The sequence below is a fragment of the Carassius carassius genome, chromosome 43, assembly GCF_963082965.1.
Source record: "Carassius carassius chromosome 43, fCarCar2.1, whole genome shotgun sequence".
In the NCBI taxonomy this organism is placed as follows: Eukaryota; Metazoa; Chordata; class Actinopteri; order Cypriniformes; family Cyprinidae; genus Carassius; species Carassius carassius.
In genome coordinates, this window is record NC_081797.1 from 5668199 (window position 1) to 5687161 (window position 18963).

Consider the following 18963-nt stretch of genomic DNA (forward strand, 5'->3'; position numbering starts at 1 on the left):
TTGAAACCATACACGCACCGAAAAACACTCACCACAGAACAAATCTACTAAAGAGAAAACACTGCTTACAACATTTCTGCGACCTGAATGAAAAGAACCAGCACTCAGCTGCTAAATTCAGAGAGCTGGTACGAAGACCAGGATGACATGCAAGATTTAGAGCAGAAACAGTTTGAATCTCTCACGGTCGTATATCAGTGGACACATCATATCAAAACAGCTTCAGATAAACTGGAAAACTGTGATGATTGCATGCGAAGACTGGCCGATGTGTGAAATTTTAGTCGCTTTCGCTTCACTGAAACACAAGATCACTGGTCACTGAAGCTGGTACTTTTGATAAAACAAACACGTTATTGGTCAAGCGTTTATCAATCTCATCATTAGCCACAATTGAAAGCACAAAATTATGGTAAACGTTTACATTACAGTGTCTATATTACATATATTTGATGATAATAATAATGTACTATTAATAGTAAGTGGCAATCGCAATAAATACCTGAATTTACAATGCAACATAATCACTGCAATGTAAAGTGTGACCAAACGTCATTTTAAAAAAAGCAAAGCTTACAAACATACACAAAATAGAGCTCTTCTTCCACCATCATTTTATACCTTCAGAAACATTTGACACAAATCACTGATTGCTGATAAAAACATTAAACTACACATGTCTCTGTTCATACAATATCCACATCCTTCATTCTCTCAATAATAAATGCCAGAGGCATTTAAGGAGCGAATTTCAAGTTTATACGTTTTGGATGACAATAAACGTGGCTATTGGTTTAAAGCCTGTATTTACTACACCAACTTCTGTGAATCTCGCATCTTTTATCGTTTGGTTCTTCAAACCCGCAACAGGTTGAAATAAAGCAGCAAAATGTTACAAGAACTCTTTACTGAATGAAAATCGTTTTATCTACACCTTTTTTTAATCTTCTTTTAAATCTCAGAGCAGATGTTCTTCATCTCAAGGTTTGTAATCTCCATTCAACAGCCACATAAAACAGCCCCCTGAAATTCACACCGGCCACTAGTTTGGAATCAGTCTGGTTTCATAGCACTCCACTGGCTTTCCAGAAAGGAAAACTTATTTGATTGGGCGACGGTGGACAATGGAAGTTACCGTTAAATAGAAGAAAACACGTCTTTCCACAAAGTGGAAGAGTCTGACAGGAAGTGATGTCATTTGGAGCCAGTGATGATGGTAGTGACCGTGGATGGCCGCGTGTGCCGCTCAGGCGTCTTCGAGGAAGAGTTTGCCGCTTGCATGGACGAACCTAGACAAAGATAACACCCTCCTCAAGGGCTGTTCGACAATACGACATAATACAACACACAGCACACCACTGCTTATGAGTAACTCAAGCTGGCCAACAAAAGTCTCATGAGTTTCTTGAAAAACGAAGGGAAAAACTTACAATCGCTGCGGTGGACTGAGGAAACATCGACCGACTGACTCTTCCCTGGCATGGATGTTGGATTCTGCTTCCTGCGTTGAGAGGAATCCATACTGCTGCCGAGCTGAAGACGCCTCATGTGTCTGATCACTGCGGTAGCGTTGAACGCTTGCTGTGAGAGAAGAAAACAGAAGTTTAAATCACCTTTCATGCTGTTCAATGTAAAATGTATTTATGGAGGAAAAAGGAAGTGGTCACTTACTCGCCATTTTGCTTTGGCAAAGTTTTTCTTCATCTGTCGGCTGACTGATTCGTGGATGTTCTTACAGAGCGCAGTATCACCAACTATCCTGAAATCAGAAGAGAGTCAGGTGTTGGACTTTCTGTTGTATCATCTTGAGTCTTGAGTATAACTGTATCATGTAAAAACTTGTGCTCCAGTGTTATTTTAATATACTATTATAGTTTCCATTTATATTTGAAATAAGTGTCATTTTTACATTTCCCATTTTGTTGTTTATTATTTTTTTTTGGCTATTTTAATTACGTTTAATTTTTATTAATTCGTATTTTACTGTTAGATTTAGTTATTTTAGTACATTAAGTTAAAATGAGAAATGCTGGCAACTGGCTCAAATTAAATACTGAAATAAAAATAAAAGTCAATGTTTAAGTAATATTTAAAAAAAAAAAATATTCCGTTTAGTTTTAATACACTAGTAACCCTGTGCTCAGTAAGCTCATGAGATGAATATAATTACAGTTCTTGTAAGGTAATCCTTTATATAATAATATATATCTAATATATATATATATATATATATATATATATATATATATATATATATATATATATATATCATATATATAGAAATCATTCTAATATGCTGATTTGTGCCTTTTCGGGATTCAGTGATGAATTGAAAGTTCAAAAGATCATTGTAACATGAAACACTTTGTAACATAAAAGTCTTTACTGTCATTTTGATCAATTTAATGCCTCCTTGTCTAAATAAAACGATTAACTTCCGTTAAAAATACTTTCGAACTGTGTATAAATTCTTACATAACATATACAAAACAGGCCTTTTTTAGACCTTTATCTTCAATTTTTCTTTGTTTACATTTCTGACACTTTTTTGTATTTTGACATTCCCAGTTCTCATTATTGTAATGCATATGAATAAATATGATTTAAAATAATATAATATAATATAATATAATATAATATAATATAATATAATATAATATAATATAATATAATATAATATAATATAATATAATATAATATAATATAATATAATATAATATAATATAATATAATATAATATAATATAATAGGATTATATTATATAATTTAGGATGATTGGACCATTATTTCCCAGTCATTTCAATGTCCTTATTTACTTTATGCTTAATGTTATTGACAGCAACTCAAACCTTAATCCGGCAGCAACTAATATAACCTCATTGTTTTTCATGAGAAAGCATGTAAACGCAATGCGTCTCTATTCCTGGTCGCTCACCACGGATGCCGAAGAGCCTCTTCACAAGTGAACCTCTTTTCTGGATCTTTCTGCATCAGGTTCCTAATGAAGTCTTTAGCTATGAAACAACACAAATGGGAAAATAAAGAAACCTGAATCAGTTACACAAGGGCGCAGTTCTAATTGTGAAAAAATGACACCCTCCTACTCTTCCCCAGACACCAGTGAACAGCTTGTGGTGTGGGTGTCGAGTTGTTATTTTCAAACCATGCCGAATGGCCTAGAGCCATATAATGCTTTTCAACTGCTGACTTATATTTGGCTATTACTTTCAAAAAACCCTTATTAGGTGTTGCTCGTGGGAAAATAAAGTTGTGACTATTAGTGACAAGTAAACACAAGAAAGCCAAGTCATACTTAATGATGGCATTTAAGTGGGTAGAAGAGACAAAAAGAGGTGAAGAAGGGTGTCATTTTCTCCAATACTGAAGCTGATATGAATAAGTGTAAAAGTTGATCTCATTTAAGGGTCATTAAAGGGATAAATCACCCCAAAAAATGAAAATCCAGAAACTAAATAGTTCCATAGACTTCCAATGTCAATGGGACCCAATGAGTCACCAACATTCTCCAAAATATCTTCTTTTGTGGTCTGGAATGACATGAGTAAATGAGGTCTGTTTAATATATCATTCATTTCGAAGTGATTTCCAATTCTATACACACCTGAATCAGAAATATCGTCCCAATACGGGGAATCAAACTCGTATTCTGCCCTCAGTATTTGCTCAAACAGTTTGGAGTCATTCTCATCATAAAACGGAGGGTATCCACACAGCCTGAGGAGGTCGAGGATTCAAAAGTGGTCAGGATTTTAAACTTCTTTTCCAAATAATGACTGTAAAAATGGTTTGGAACGCAGCCAAGTGTGTTTCATATGGGGTTAAAAAACACTCACAAGATGTAGGCAATCACTCCTATAGACCAGCAGTCCACAGCTTTGCTGTAAGGTTTCTGTGCTAATACCTCAGGAGCTGAAGTAATCAAAGACAGAGAAAACAAATGAAATTATTTAAGTGTAAGGATAATTGACCCCAAAACAAACGGAATCATCATTTTGATCAGCTCATGTCTATGAAGCTTTTTTTCTGTCATGTTATAAAAATAAAAAGATTATCTCACAATTCTCAAAAAAAAAAGAAAAAAAGTCAGAATTACAAGATATAAACTCGCAATTGTAAGAAAAAGTTCAAGAACTGCAAGATGGTCACTAACGATTGCAATAAAAATTACTTAATTGTGAGATTTAATAAATTGCTATTTTTTTTAAATCCATTTTGGAAACAAATATGCTTCTTAACCAGTATCTTGTGCTTTTTTGGACTTGACAGACAAGTGCACATTATCACTTCGTAGTATACAATTTGCACAGAAATTGTAATATATATATATATATATATATATATACATACACACACACACACATATATATATATATATATATATATATATATATATATATATATATATATATATATATATTTTTTTTTTTTGGTGTGTGTGTTTCACCAAACAAATAATTGAATATGTAAACAAAAACATATGGATTTGAAACACCAAATTTATTTGCATGAACTATTCCTTTAAGTAAAAATCTGTGAAATTTGCGGTACAAATAGCAGTTTGGTTAAAAAATGCATTTATTTGTAATTGTCATAACACTAACATACCAAATGACTATATATATATATATACATATATATATATATATATATGTATATATATATATATATATATATATATATATATATATATATATATATATATATATATATATATATATATAGTCATTTGGTATGTTAGTGTTATGACAATTACAAATAAATGCATTTTTTAACCAAACTGCTATTTGTACCGCAAATTTCACAGATATATATATATATATATATATATATATATATATATATATATATATATATATTTACCTTTACAATATAATGACAAATTCTTTACAAACACAGGTGGTAAAGAAAATATCTGATCAGAAAAATCAGCGAACAACCATCAAATGTGCGCTGTCACAGAGAACTATTATGTTATTATTATGTTATGTTTATGGTTTTTTCAGTGTACAGTTACAGTAGAAGATGACTTGTTCTTTTTCACTTTTTAAAAAACTGTATATTTAAAGGGACTGTAAGTAGGAATTACTCCCATCTAGTGGTGAAATTGTATTTTGCATTCAAACTAATTTTGCTCTCCAGCGCCTCGCTTTTTCAAATGCGCGTTGCATCTACGGTAGGCGATATGTAAAGCTTTGACAGGATGTCTTCTAATAGCACTTTGTTTTGGCGACGATGTTTTCTTCTCCTGTGGTGCGGCATATGTATGGTCCATAATAAGAATGCAATCCAGACTTTTAAACTTGCCGGTGCAGTTTCAAGCGCCTCTCACTGCTCTGCACCTGCGTTTCTGGCTCTGACCGAAAACGCGTTGGCTTAGTACTTTTTGTCCCTCTCTGCTATTATAGTTTTGCAAGATGGCGGAACTACATGGAAGCCTCCGTCGACCTACCCGTCCCATGTATATAAAGATAATAAATTCTTCATTTACGAGGATTAGTTTAAACATTGGAATAGGTATTTGTACACCATTGAGGGCATATTTATGAATAAAAATATTGATTTTAGATAATAAAATACCTAAAAAGTTACTTATTGTCCCTTTAACAGTATTGTACTGTAACAGTATAAATCTGTTCATTCTTCACCATATAAAGAAACTTACCGTTTACCAATTAGACTCTTTTTACCAATACAATTTGTCAGATTGGGTGCAGAATAACCCTTATATATATTTAGTGGATCGACAGCCCTACCCACATATCCAGGCGTCCCACAGGCTGTGGACATGATGTCATTGGCTGCGCCCTCCATCTTGGACAGCCCAAAATCACTTATCATAATCTTGGATTCTTCATGGGGGTTATAATAGAGCAGATTCTCTGGCTGTCAGGAGATGAGAGAGAAGGTGGTAAGGTTAAAAAGTCACAGGGAGATGTTTTACACCATACTTCTTGTTTCCACTTAAGTGGAAGTGAGTGATCGCAGTGCTGTTCCAGCTTCCTATATACTGTATAGTGAAAGTATATTGGTTCGTGTTGGTGTGAAGGAAATCAGTCAAGGGAAATCATCACCTTCAGGTCCCGGTGGACTATCCCCAGTGAATGCAGGTAGTTAACCGCATCCACCACCTGCTTGATTAAAGCGCTGGCATCCTGCTCTGTGTAGAAACCCCTCTCTACGATACGATCAAACAACTCCCCACCTGACACACTAAAAAATAAAAGAAATCTGTTTTTAAACAAATATTTTATTAATAACATATTATAGTTAGTTATGAAAGTCAAAATGACATGCAGGTATATATATAAAAAAATATACTGACAATCAAACTTTTGAACAGTATATGTTTTCAACTTCATTATAACATTTTTATTCACTTTGTAAAATAAAATAAAAATCATTAAAATGATAATAAAAAAACTAACAATGAAATTAAATGAAAAAATAAATAAAATAAAAGAGTGGTTAAAATATGTGGATAAATATGTTGTTGCTAGGGATTTCTCAGTGGTTGTTAGGTTTTTGTTTATTGGGCCAAGTCAGAATATAGCAAATTTGATTGTTTAGAAAAGTAATAGCACACCTTCAGTCAATAAGCAGCATTAAAAACAAAACAAGACCAAAAGCAAAACATAAAAACACCAAAGAGCAAACCAAAACAAAAAAAACCCACCCAACCCCAAAAGAACAACAACAATGCAAATAAAAACAAAAACAAAACACATTATTAATTTAATTCAACAAGCAGCAAATAAAACAAATTAATAAGATAAAATAAAATAAAATAAAAAGAATGGTAAAATTGCATGCATTAATATGTAACAAAAAGCAAAGCAAAACAAACCAAATCAAAAGGTAAAAAAAACACCCAGAAAATACAGCACAAAAAAAAAAAAATTTTAAATAAAATGATTGATTGATTGAGGATGATTCAATTCAACAAGTAGCAAACCATAAAATTTAATTAAATTATACAATTACATTAAATTAAAACAAATTGTTAAAATATATGCATTAATATGTGATGTGAAGAAATATGATATGTGAAGAAAATTAAACAAATCAAATGGAAAAAACTCTCAGAAAAACACAGCAATAAACAAAAAATAAAACCCAATTCAGATGATTCAATTCAACAAGCAGCAAATAATAAAATAAAACAAACCCTATATTTAAATCTGGGTTCAAAAACAAAAAATTCTAATGTTTCTCATGTCATCCTATAGATTATCGATGGAGACTGGGGAAATCATCAGTTGTTCAGATCAACAAAATGATCAAAAATAAGAATTGGCTTCCTTTCAAGTCATGATTTGGACGCCCCACAGGACGTTGAATGGGAATGTGAATTGAAATGACAGGAAGAAGTATATCCTGGACTGCAATTAAAAGGATCTCAACAGTCACACAACAAGAACAGATTACTTCTTAAGTGTTTCAAGCTTTCCATCTAGCAAACCTGCTTCACATCGTTTGGCTCCCTTTCAAAGACTCTGCAAACTTAAAGCATTAATTGAAGTAGCGACAGATTCTACTCACAGTTGCATAATAAGATACAAATGAGAGGGGCTCTCGTAAATGTCTTCCAGTGCCACAATGTTCTCATGCTTGACCCTGAAAAGAACAGATGAAATATTTGATCAATTACAGAGCCGCACATGAGTGGATTATGAAGGCTTTGTTATGGATGGCAGAAGTTCATTCCCATACACAACAGCATACGTTCTTGGGCTGGTACGTTGAGCTATTTTATTCATACAGATGATGAAAACAAAATAAATTCCCAAATGTAACTCGCTACACAAAGATTCTATCTTTCTGATCACTGCGTCTCCAGTCCAGCTGCAAGCTGCAGCGTTTTTACTCACTAAAGTTTTACCATGACAACCGCGGACCTTCGCTCGGCCTCAACGTGCAGTGAATAGAGAGGTCTGCGGCGGAGGCCACATGAATCATTTGTACAACCTTAAAAATGCTTCCGACGCTTTTGACAGGGACAGGTAGGAGTCAGTAAAGGTAGGAGGCTGTAAGGGGTGTGTCATAAAGTCTGAGTCATCTCTCTTGCTCTGTGGAGAAAAGCTCAAACTCCCACTAACAGCTTCCTTTGAACTTTAGTGTTTCTGTCTGTAGCTGAGGAACTTGTGTAAAGCATGTAATAGGCGTTGGGTTTGTTAGTTTAAGCCTTTTCTGGGAGCTTTTAGAATACTTACTTCCTCAGCACTGCAATCTCGTTTTCTATTCCGCTCTCTTTTCCTCTTAGTGCTTTTTTTGGAATGCATTTCACAGCATACATCTCTCCTGTGGCCTTCTCTTGGGCCAGGACCACCTCAGAAAATGCCCCACTGGAAAAAAGCATGAAAGAAAGGATAAGTGTAAAATAGTGTTTGGAGATTTTTTGGAATACAGAAAAAGGACAGAGAAAAAATAAGGTGCTTGCAAGGTAAGCAGCATAGAGTAAGGTGTAACAACAATGTAAATTTGATAATATAATAAAAAAATACAAAAGAAATTATTATGAATAAATTAGCTTAAGTTAGAGAATAAAATATAACAAAATAAAATAAAACATAAAATAATAATAGAATTAAACATACAATAAAACAAGACTGCCTAGAATAAAATAAAATAAAATAAGCATTGTAAATAAATAAGTACATACATAAATAAATAAACTAGTGATTTAGACAGCCTACAAAGGGAAAATAAAAGTAAACAAATATAAAATGTTTTAAAAAGACTACAAAGAGGCAGAAGCATAAAACAAAACAAACAAACAAACAAAAAACAGTTGTTAGACAGCCTACAAAGGGACGGAACTAAATTCAAACAAATAAAAACAAAACACAAAACAAGACAAGACAAGACAAAAAATAAAATAACAGTGCTTCAGACACCCTAAAAAGGGGCAGAAGCATACAACTAAATAAAATAAAAAACAGTAGACAGCCAGACGGACAGTAACATAAAAATAAAATAAAAAATACTGCACAATCATTTGATTTAACCAATTTATGAGCATTTCAATTACTAAGGACCCACTTCAAATGTCTGTACTTCTGTCCATACAAATATTTGTTTAAAGTTGTAAGCAGACAGTCATGTCTGCTGTGATTCTGTAAATGTTGTATCATATGCACTATGTGTAATCAGTTGACCACCATGGCTTGCAGCTAAGCCTTTACTGGTCACTGAAAATCCGCTCTAATCCCTCGGCACACGCACAGTCATTTACAAACACTAACACGAGCACTCGCCACAATCCTGAAAGCTTGCAACCAAAGGCCATATTTCAGTCAAAAGGTTTCCTGAACCGTCTAACAAATATAGAGCTTGGTGCTTTGCCAAAATTAAGCATTTGTCATCGGTTTCTTAAACTGTAAAATTCAACTCTCATTTGCGATTGAAACGTAAGCCCTTCAGGAGGCTAGAAATGTGGTGACTCATTGGCAGAGCGCCCAGCAGGTTGAGTACTTTGTAAGCTATGTGTTCATATAAGTGTGTGAGATTGCAGTGGGTGCAGCGTTCATCTCAGCAAAGGATTAAACTAGGAGAAAAACAACAGCGTGTGGTTGGGTAGAGTGCATTAAACATCAGATTTAACAAATATGTAATTCAGGCACCTTTCACAGGTCAACGTGAGCGGTGTTTTCCGGTGCAAAAAAAGGTGCTGGAGTGTTATGGATGGTTGCCAGGTAGTTGCTAGGTGGTTGTTAAGATGTTTAGAGTGGTTTGCATTGCTATGTGGTTGCTAGAAAGTTATGGGTGGTTGCTAGGTGACTGTTTATTGGGCCAAGTCAGAACATAGTAAATATGATTGTTTAAAAAGTAACAGCACACCTTATCAACAAGATTACCCAAGAATGTAATCAATGCATTGTTTACGTTTGGAAGGGAAAGAGCGTGCATGGACATAATCGGCGTAATCAGCATTTTTGATTACGCTTAGGGTAAAGCAGTGATAATGCTGAATGGTGGAAGACAGTGACTCGGGGTAGAAGAATTGTTGAATAAAGTCATCATTTTTGTTTTCTTTGTGCAAAAAAACAAAATTCTAATAGCTTCACAGAATTTTAAGCAAACGGGGAAGTCGTGGCCCAGTGGTTACAAAAAGTTTGACTACTAACCCTAAGGTTGTGGGTTTGAGTCTCGGGACGGAAATACCATGACTGAGGTGCCCTTGAGCAAGGCATTGAACCCTCAACTGCTCCCCGGGCACCGCAGCATAAATGGCTGCCCACTGCTCTGGGTGTGTGTTCACTGCTGTGTGTGTGCACTTTGGATGGGTTAAATACAGAGCTCTAATTCGGAGTATGGGTCACCATACTTGGCTGAATTTTATGTCACTTTCACATCCTTACTGCATTTCTGAACCTGGAAACATTACAGTTGCGTTGCTGTCTATGGAGGGTCAGTTTAATCAAAAATATCTTAATTTGTGTTCCGATGATGAACGAAGATCTTAGGGGTTTGGATCGACACGAGGGGGGAGGAATTAATGACAGAATTATTATTTTGGGGTGAACTAACCTTTTAATTGTATAGACAGTAATGGCACACAAGTCAACAAACAACACCAAAAAATAAACAAAAAACACAACTACATAAAACAAAAACCAAAATACAAAAAAATAACAAAACAAACCCTGTAATTCACAGCAAATAAAATAATAATAACATCAAATAAAGAATGGTTCTGATAGGGCCAAGTCAGAACATAAAAAATTTGATTGTTTAGAAAGCAATAGCACACCTCAAGTCAACCAGCTGCATGAAAAACCAAACCAAAACCAAACAAAAACCTGGAAAAGAAAACAAAAAAAAACTCAAAACCTATAATTTGGGTGATTCAGTTAAACAAGCATAAAACAACAACAACAACAACAACAAACTAAAAAACAATGCAATTCCAAAAGGGCCCTAATAAAATAAAATAAAAAACATAAATATCTTTCTAACTTATATATAGTACAGTGAAATAGATTAGTTATTTCCATTTTTGCCATCAGCCTGATGTCAGTAAACCAACAGCAGAGGAAATCATCAAAGCCACAGGAAGTGTAAACTCAGAAGGTGTGTCACACCTTGAGGTAAAGGCTATGAAAGCATGACCGTTTACCCACATCCACTGCCCTTTATCAGCTTTGTGTTCCTTGACATGCACCTGACAGTAAAGTATATTTTGCAACAAAGCTCTTCTCTGGAAAGCATGCATATGTTTGCCTATTACGCTCAACGAGGAACTAGTCTTTATATATCATGACTCTGTGGTCCATGACCTCAATGCTAATGCTGAATTTCTCAAGAAAATGTCAATTTTATAACTCTATATATAAGCATTTGGGATGTGGGTGTAATCACATATTATGGGATGTAAGGGAACGTCAATTCAGAACAGAGCAGCTACAAATATTTTTTTAGAGGAATAATTCAATCCAAAAAGGAGCTTTTTGTCATGCTGAACTTGCGCGACCACGACCTGAGGTGAATTCAGGAAAACTGGCACCTCCACTTGAAACGTAACAGGATTAAGACGGGATTAATCTAAAATTGACAGATTAACACTACACTGATGGTATTTTCTCATTTAGAAATGCCTAAAGCGCTACAAATGGAGTTTGAACAATAGAGACTGTGTGGATGGGTGGAGATTTTGTTTAGGTTTTTGTTGACTTACTGTGTGTAGGAAAGTCTGAGCTATTTCTGACAAGAAATAAAATGCGACCAAAGTCATACAACCAAAACAACAGTCCAAATCCAAAACATGCTTTCATGCAGATTCCATCCCATTACAGAATATATAATTTAATAGTGTTTTAGAGTGTCTAAACATCTTTATCTTACTGTAAAGCATAGCTGATATGATAAAAGGCACATATAAATAATAACTAGGTATAATTTAATTTAATATGAATAATAATACGAAGAATAAACAACTTTTCTGCCAAAGTAATCTAATTGTTAAAAGATTACAGGTGCTTTAGGAACTTGTTACATTATTATTATAGAAATACTAAATCTTCTTTCTGAATTCTATGATTTCTAAGAATGTATTTTTTAACAAACATGTCTGAGAGCTGTTTTCAGTTTAGTGCGTCTGAAAGCTGCGTCTGGAAAATCTTGTGTAAGGTGTATTAGAGAATCTGTTATGTCATCTTCAGGATGGGAAATCCTAGAGAGATAATCCAAGTAAAACATGTTCTAGATTGATGCTTGTTCTTGGTCAAATGTAGCACACATCATTACAACAGCTTTTAACATCTATTACCAAATGGAATTCAATTTTTATATTAGACTATATTAAATGTATAAACTACCATTCAAAAATGTGGAGTCTAAGATCTTTTAAGTTGTGAAATAAGTATCTTATGCTCACCGAGGCTGCATTTATTTAATCTAAATACAGTAAATTTTGAAATTTTATTACAATTTTAAATAACTGTTTTCTATTTGAAAATATTTTTAAATGTAATTTATTCCAGTGATGCAAAGCTGAATTTTCAGCATCACTACAGACTTCAGTGTTAAATTATCCTTCAGAAATCACTCTGATATTCTGATTTGCCGAAATCAAATACTTCCCTACTACATAGCATGCAAAATAAAATAAATAAAACAACAACAAAAGCGTTATACCAAAATTATAGTATGTCAGAATTCATAGTATTCAAAAAACAGTAAGTCCCCGAACAACTTACTTTCTGAAGTGTGCAGACAGGACAGACACTTTACTATCCCATGATGCCACGGGAGAGGATTTCATGTATACTACCCATATTCATACTATTTAGAACCTACTTTTTTGATAGTCGTGAATTACAGTCGTGGCCAAAGGTTTAAACTGCTTTTAGATCTTTGTTTCAGTTGTTTCTGTGATGTACTGAAATATAATTACAAGCACTTCATACGTTTCAAAGGCTTTTGTCGACAATAACATGACATTTATGCAAAGAGTCAGTATTTGCAGTGTTGGCCCTTCTTTTTCAGGACCTCTGCAATTCGACTGGGCATGCTCTCAATCAACTTCTGGGCCAAATCCTGACTGATAGCAACCCATTCTTTCATAATCACTTCTTGGAGTTTGTCAGAATTAGTGGGTTTTTGTTTGTCCACCCGCCTCTTGAGGATTGACCACAAGTTCTCAATGGGATTAAGATCTGGGGAGTTTCCAGGCCATGGACCCAAAATTTCAACATTCTGGTCCCCGAGCCACTTAGTTATCACTTTTGCCTCATGGCACGGTGCTCCATCGTGCTGGAAAAGGCATTGTTCTTCACCAAACTGTTGTTGGATTGTTGGAAGAAGTTGCTGTTGGAGGGTGTTTTGGTACCAATCTTTATTCATGGCTGTGTTTTTGGGCAGAATTGTGAGTGAGCCCACTCCCTTGGATGAGAAGCAACCCCACACATGAATGGTGTCAGGATGCTTTACTGTTGGCATGACACAGGACTGATGGTAGCGCACACCTTTTCTTCTCCGGACAAGCCTTTTTCCAAATGCCCCAAACAATCGGAAAGGGGCTTCATCGGAGAATCTGACTTTGCCCCAGTCCTCAGCAGTCCATTCACTATACTTTCTGCAGAAGATCAATCTGTCCCTGATGTTTTTTTGGAGAGAAGTGGCTTCTTTGCTGCCCTTCTTGACACCAGGCCATCTTCCAAAAGTCTTGGCCTCACTGTGCGTGCAGATGTGCTCACACCTGGCTACTGCCATTCTTGAGCAAGCTCTGCACTGGTGGCACTCCGATCCCGCAGCTGAATCCTCTTTAGGAGACGATCCTGGCGCTTGCTAGACTTTCTTGGACGCCCTGAAGCCTTCTTTACAAGAATTGAACCTCTTTCCTTGAAGTTCTTGATGATCCTATAAATTGTTGATTTAGGTGCAATCTTAGTAGCCACAATATCCTTGCCTGTGAAGCCATTTTTATGCAACGCAATGATGGCTGCACGCGTTTCTTTGCAGGTCACCATGGTTAACAATGGAAGAACAATGATTTCAAGCATCACCCTCGTTTTAACATGTCAAGTCTGCCATTCTAACCCAATCAGCCTGACATAATGATCTCCAGCCTTGTGCTCGTCAACATTCTCACCTGAGTTAACAAGACGATTACTGAAATGATCTCAGCAGGTCCTTTAATGACAGCAATGAAATGCAGTGGAAAGGTTTTTTTGGGAATAAGTTAATTTTCATGGCAAAGAAGGACTATGCAATTCATCTGATCACTCTTCATAACATTCTGGAGTATATGCAAATTGCTATTATAAAAACTTAAGCAGCAACTTTTCCAATTTCCAATATTTATGTAATTCTCAAAACATTTGGCCACGACTGTAAGTCAAACGTAGGACCTACTGCACAGTTAGTTTTAGCTCCAACACTCCTGCTACAGATTTTCAAGTATAGTCCTGAAGACCTCAATTAGCTTGTTAAAGAGTAACTAAACCCTAAACCAACTTTTTTTAGTTAATGATCTATAAGAATGGGGCTTTATTAGTGCTGTTCATTGATTCGAGTAACTTTTTTGACATTTCAGTATAAAGTGTTTTAATTTTACAATATATGGTGTAAAAACGTGTGAGTGCTGCCCTCTTCAGGTTGAACGGTGGCTACTGCAGTTGATTTTTCCTATTGGATGTTGCGGTGGCAAGTGACGTAAGCGGTGGCAGGTGACGTAAGCAGTTTCCAGCTCACCACGCCCCTTGGTACGAGCTACCACGCCCTTGGCAGTATAAAACCATCAAAATCACTGTAGTGAGTCAGGAGCTGGAATTGCGAGTATTGGTAATGACCAGGATAGACTAATATAGCATCTATTTAGCATAGCAATTATATGGTTATTTAGATCTTCAAGTTAGCGTAGATTTATCTGTATTTAGTACAGTGGTCAGGATGGTACGGAGGTGTGTTGCTGTTTGCTACAGCACTGCTGGACTGCATAGTTTACCAGCAGACTTTAAAATTAAGCGCCAGTGGTTGCATGCATTTGGCCTGGAAGACCGCAAGTTCCCGCCTAGAGCTCGAGTGTGCAAACTGCATTTTACACGGGATTGCTTCAACGCAATGGAGGTGGAAATGGGCTTCTCCACACAGCTCGCGCTGAAAAGCGACGCGGGGCGGGAGTTAAGACCGCAGTTTGAGCCAGCGGCTCGAATTGATATGAACAGACACCTCGACACCCTCTACTTCAGGTGAAAGTGGGGGAGAAAAATCCTCTACTTCAAATGATCGCTCTGTTGCAAAGCAACTTGCGTCACTACAGTCACTCTCCATTTTAGCGTCTCTGACAGCAGCTGTCAATCAATCCGTCACTGCGAATCTCTGGATCACGCCGCACTCGCTCAGCCCCGCCCTCGGTTCGTCCCCTCTATCTCCGCTGTGATCTGCCCACTTTTCAGCATTTTTCAAATATTGTCAGTGGGTGGAGTCAGGCTCTGACCAGGGGTTTAGTTACACTTTAAGATAAACTCTGCAGGAAGTGGGTCTTCTCCGGGAGCAGATTTGAAAACTTGGGGTGTAATTCATGCTGTTGGTGATTATGTATGGCCATTGCAACATAATCACCATCACCTTTGAAATTAGAAGAACTCAAATGACTGGAATAATGGGGGAAAATGGCATATTGTACACAACACAATAAAAAAACTATTATAATCTGGACATGCAAAGAGCGAGACTTGAGAAACAGAAAATCTGAAAACTGTACATCCTTTCCCCTCTTCTGCAGTCAAATAAGTCAAATAGTCAGCACATGTGGTGTGCTATTGTAAAAAATGTTACGTAATACAAAACTCCATCGTGTTAGAATGTCTTTTTGTGACCCAAGCATCCTCATCTGACTACACACATTATCTTAAGATGTTTGGAAAATGAACTAAATATTTTTTTTAATGAAATTAAATAAAAATAAATTTTAAAAAACAATATTTGAGCTAATCTGCCTTATATAGAAATATATTAAATTAATAAAATAATAAAAGATATTTGAGGTATGATTTATGCCTGACCATCTTAAACACATAGTATCTTTAGATGTTTGGAAAAGGTACTAGATAGAAAACTTAAATTAAATATAAAACAAAACAAAACAACAACAACAAAAAAGTAATAAAATAAAATATTTTGAGGTATCATAATCCTGTGCCTTATAAACATATAATCTTTAAAAAAGACAATAAATTTAAACAAATATTAAATAAAAAAAAATTAAAAACTAAATAAAAAAACCCTAAATAACTAAATTTATTTTAATTAAGTACAAGAATGGTAGAAGACTATGATATAGCACAGATGCAATGCAATCAATTCCTGATTAACTATTTAGAAAATTAACATAGTTCATTTTACAACGGTGCTGAATGTGTCAGCTAAGGGACTACCACAGTTTACAAGACAAGTAAAAAAAAGAATAAATATAAATCAGTTCGTACAGCTGAGCCTTTACTCATTTTCAAGAAACATCTAAAGACTCATCTTTTTCGCCTGCACTTAACCAACTAACACTTTTCCTTTTCTTGTCTTTTCATTTATATATATAAAAAAAAAACACCTGGCTATGTGTTCTATACTAGACTAATTGAGACTTGTCATGGCACTTGTATACTGTAGTTGTTCTCTTGTTGACCTGACTGCTTCTATTGTTCTCATTTGTAAGTCGCTTTGGATAAAAGCGTCTGCTAAATGATTAAATGTAAATGTAAATGTAAATAAAAATCACACAAATGATGAAAGATGAAAAATGTTTTCACTCTCTAAGGGACATAAAAAAAATACCTGTTCTGTTTATGGTCCCTGTACACCATATAAATAGACATCTCTTGGTCTATTTCAAGGTATTACTAGGGAAAACCCAGTGAACCTGTATTTCATTGCTGCTACAACAAAAAGAGGAACAGTTGTTCATAACAACATAAGGCCATGTTGCGGGATGTGGGATATTAAAAGTGACAGAACAAGGCCTACACATTAAAACCCGCTATGCCAAGTAGGTTAAGTATGGATTTAAAATGCATACATATTATGCATTGATACAGACCACATTGCCCACACCTAAACACCTTATTATATGTCTGGTTTAATATGCAACTCTGCAGTTTATATGAACAAATAAGGGAATGCTAGGATACACTTTCACCTTAGTCACAGGGTTGACAGTTTTACAGTCCATTGGCCATTACTAGTCTAGCGCTCAAGATCATGAAACAAAAAGTGTTTATTAGAAGAAGCTGATATTGTTACAAACAACCAGCTGTCAGTAATTGATTTGCTTTCTGTACAAACCATGGTAATAGGGTTGACTGACAAACCCTACAAAATGTAAGATAGTTTTATTATTTTAAAAAAAGGTAGGATTTTTAAATCACTAGTAGGCTTTTTTATTATTATTATTATAACATGATAGTTTTATTTTAAAATGTATTGAAATACATTTCATTTTAATAATTATTTATGATGGTAACAGGGTTGAGGGATACCTTTGGGATACAAATTCAAGTCTTTTTTTTTTAACCGGTTTAATAACATCTCAATGAATAGTATAAGCATGTATGGAAAGTAAAGTGTTATTAGAAAATATATTTAATACTGATGTTTAAAAAAAAAAATCCTTTTTTTTGCCAAAAAAAAAACAACTAATCCAGTTGTCAGCAATTATTGACTGACAAACCTTACAAAATGTAAAGAACAGCAAGAACAGTAGATGCTTTTTTTTTAAATTAAGATTTCATGAGTTTATATATATATATATATATATATATATATATATATATATATATATATATACACACACACACATTATATTTTTAATTGATCGATTTATGGATATAGATATCATTATTCATGATTGTAACACGTTTGACAGACAACCTGGGGGATGCAAATTATTAATATTATTTATTTATTTTTTACCTGTCTATTAACGTCTGAAAAAATGATATATGCCTATAAGTAGAGTCTAAATACAACAGTCTATACCAGCTTTTATTTTCATAGGCTATATATACATATGCAAATGAGTGTCCTGACATTACACATAACGTTATATTCATGAGGCACAAAAACGCAACATTTTCTCGAGTCACTGATCCAGAAAATAATAAGCTTTCACTTTTTAAGCCATGTATTACGCAGAAAATATGTGTTTGATGTGATGATAACGTTAATTATTTCACCTGTCTGTAACATTAGAATATTCTCACAGGTCAAACTTTGAGAACGCAAACTGTAGGAATATTGACTCTCTGATATGTGGAGATCACAATGTCACAGCATCATTTATACTCACGTCCCGAGGATTTCCTTAAACTCAAATATGTTCCTGATGTCATCCACTTGCTTTTTCCACGATCCATTCACAGATTCGTCGCTTCCCCTGGCCATGGTGCTTCCAGGGTGAGCGCTGCCTCCGAATAACCTTCTTAACGCGGCAATCTTTCCAGCCTTACAGGAAGCACAGAACACAAACGGATAGAGCCGCGAACGCGAGTGTCGGTCTCTGTGACTGTGTGACCGGCTTTAATTGTTGCCCGCATTCCGTTTCATGCCGCCCGGTTACAGTACCGCTAACAGAACGAGTACTGACCAGCGCACAGACTAATCCAGTCCCGCCTCACTGACTCACCGCGCTCGAGCTGAACCGACAGAACGTGTAGCGCGCGCGCAAATGCGTGATTCTGTGTTCTCGAGGTATTGCGAAGTAGGGCTGCTGTACCGCACCGGTTGACAAATGATGCAACTGTTGCCCGGTAAATAACCGGTGAAGGCGTGTGAGGGATGACAGCAGACGGCTGAGCAGACTGCGTCAGGAACGGTAGCTACACCTGATGCATCAAGAGTAATACTGCATTCATCATTAGCCATACAAACTCTGTAAGTGAGGAAGATGCGGTCTGTTTCAATAAACAGCGCACACTAACACAGCCAAAAATAATACAAGACACTACTGGT

The 18963-nt window shown here is 35.4% G+C and overlaps 1 protein-coding gene across 2 annotated transcripts; it reads right to left on the bottom strand.

The window, feature by feature from the left end:
• Positions 1-206: 206 nt before the first annotated feature.
• On the bottom strand, positions 207-18838 carry LOC132125216 (calcium/calmodulin-dependent protein kinase type 1D-like). Of its 2 annotated transcripts, none has more exons than XM_059536499.1 (11): positions 18302-18838; positions 8232-8363; positions 7561-7635; positions 6093-6231; positions 5775-5904; positions 3855-3930; positions 3623-3735; positions 2936-3014; positions 1672-1759; positions 1431-1581; positions 207-1289 (listed from the first exon to the last, which is right to left on the bottom strand). In XM_059536499.1, exons 1-11 carry the CDS (start codon positions 18394-18396, stop codon positions 1195-1197), a joined length of 1173 nt encoding a protein of 390 aa, XP_059392482.1. In that variant the 5' UTR covers positions 18397-18838; the 3' UTR covers positions 207-1194. The 2 variants fall into 2 exon arrangements, with proteins under 2 accessions (XP_059392482.1, XP_059392483.1); XM_059536500.1 differs by having other exon boundaries at positions 207-1318.
• Positions 18839-18963: the final 125 nt, after the last annotated feature.

Excerpts from the sequence above, each read along its gene's own strand:
- LOC132125216 (XM_059536499.1), bottom strand. The coding sequence starts at position 18,396 with ATGGCCAGGGGAAGCGACGAATCTGTGAATGGATCGTGGAAAAAGCAA. Across the intron at positions 8,364-18,301 it reads TTTAAGGAAATCCTCGGGAC|TGGGGCATTTTCTGAGGTGG; the intron begins GTGAGTATAAAT and ends GCTTTTTTCCAG. Across the intron at positions 3,736-3,854 it reads GGAGTGATTGCCTACATCTT|GCTGTGTGGATACCCTCCGT; the intron begins GTGAGTGTTTTT and ends CGACCTCCTCAG.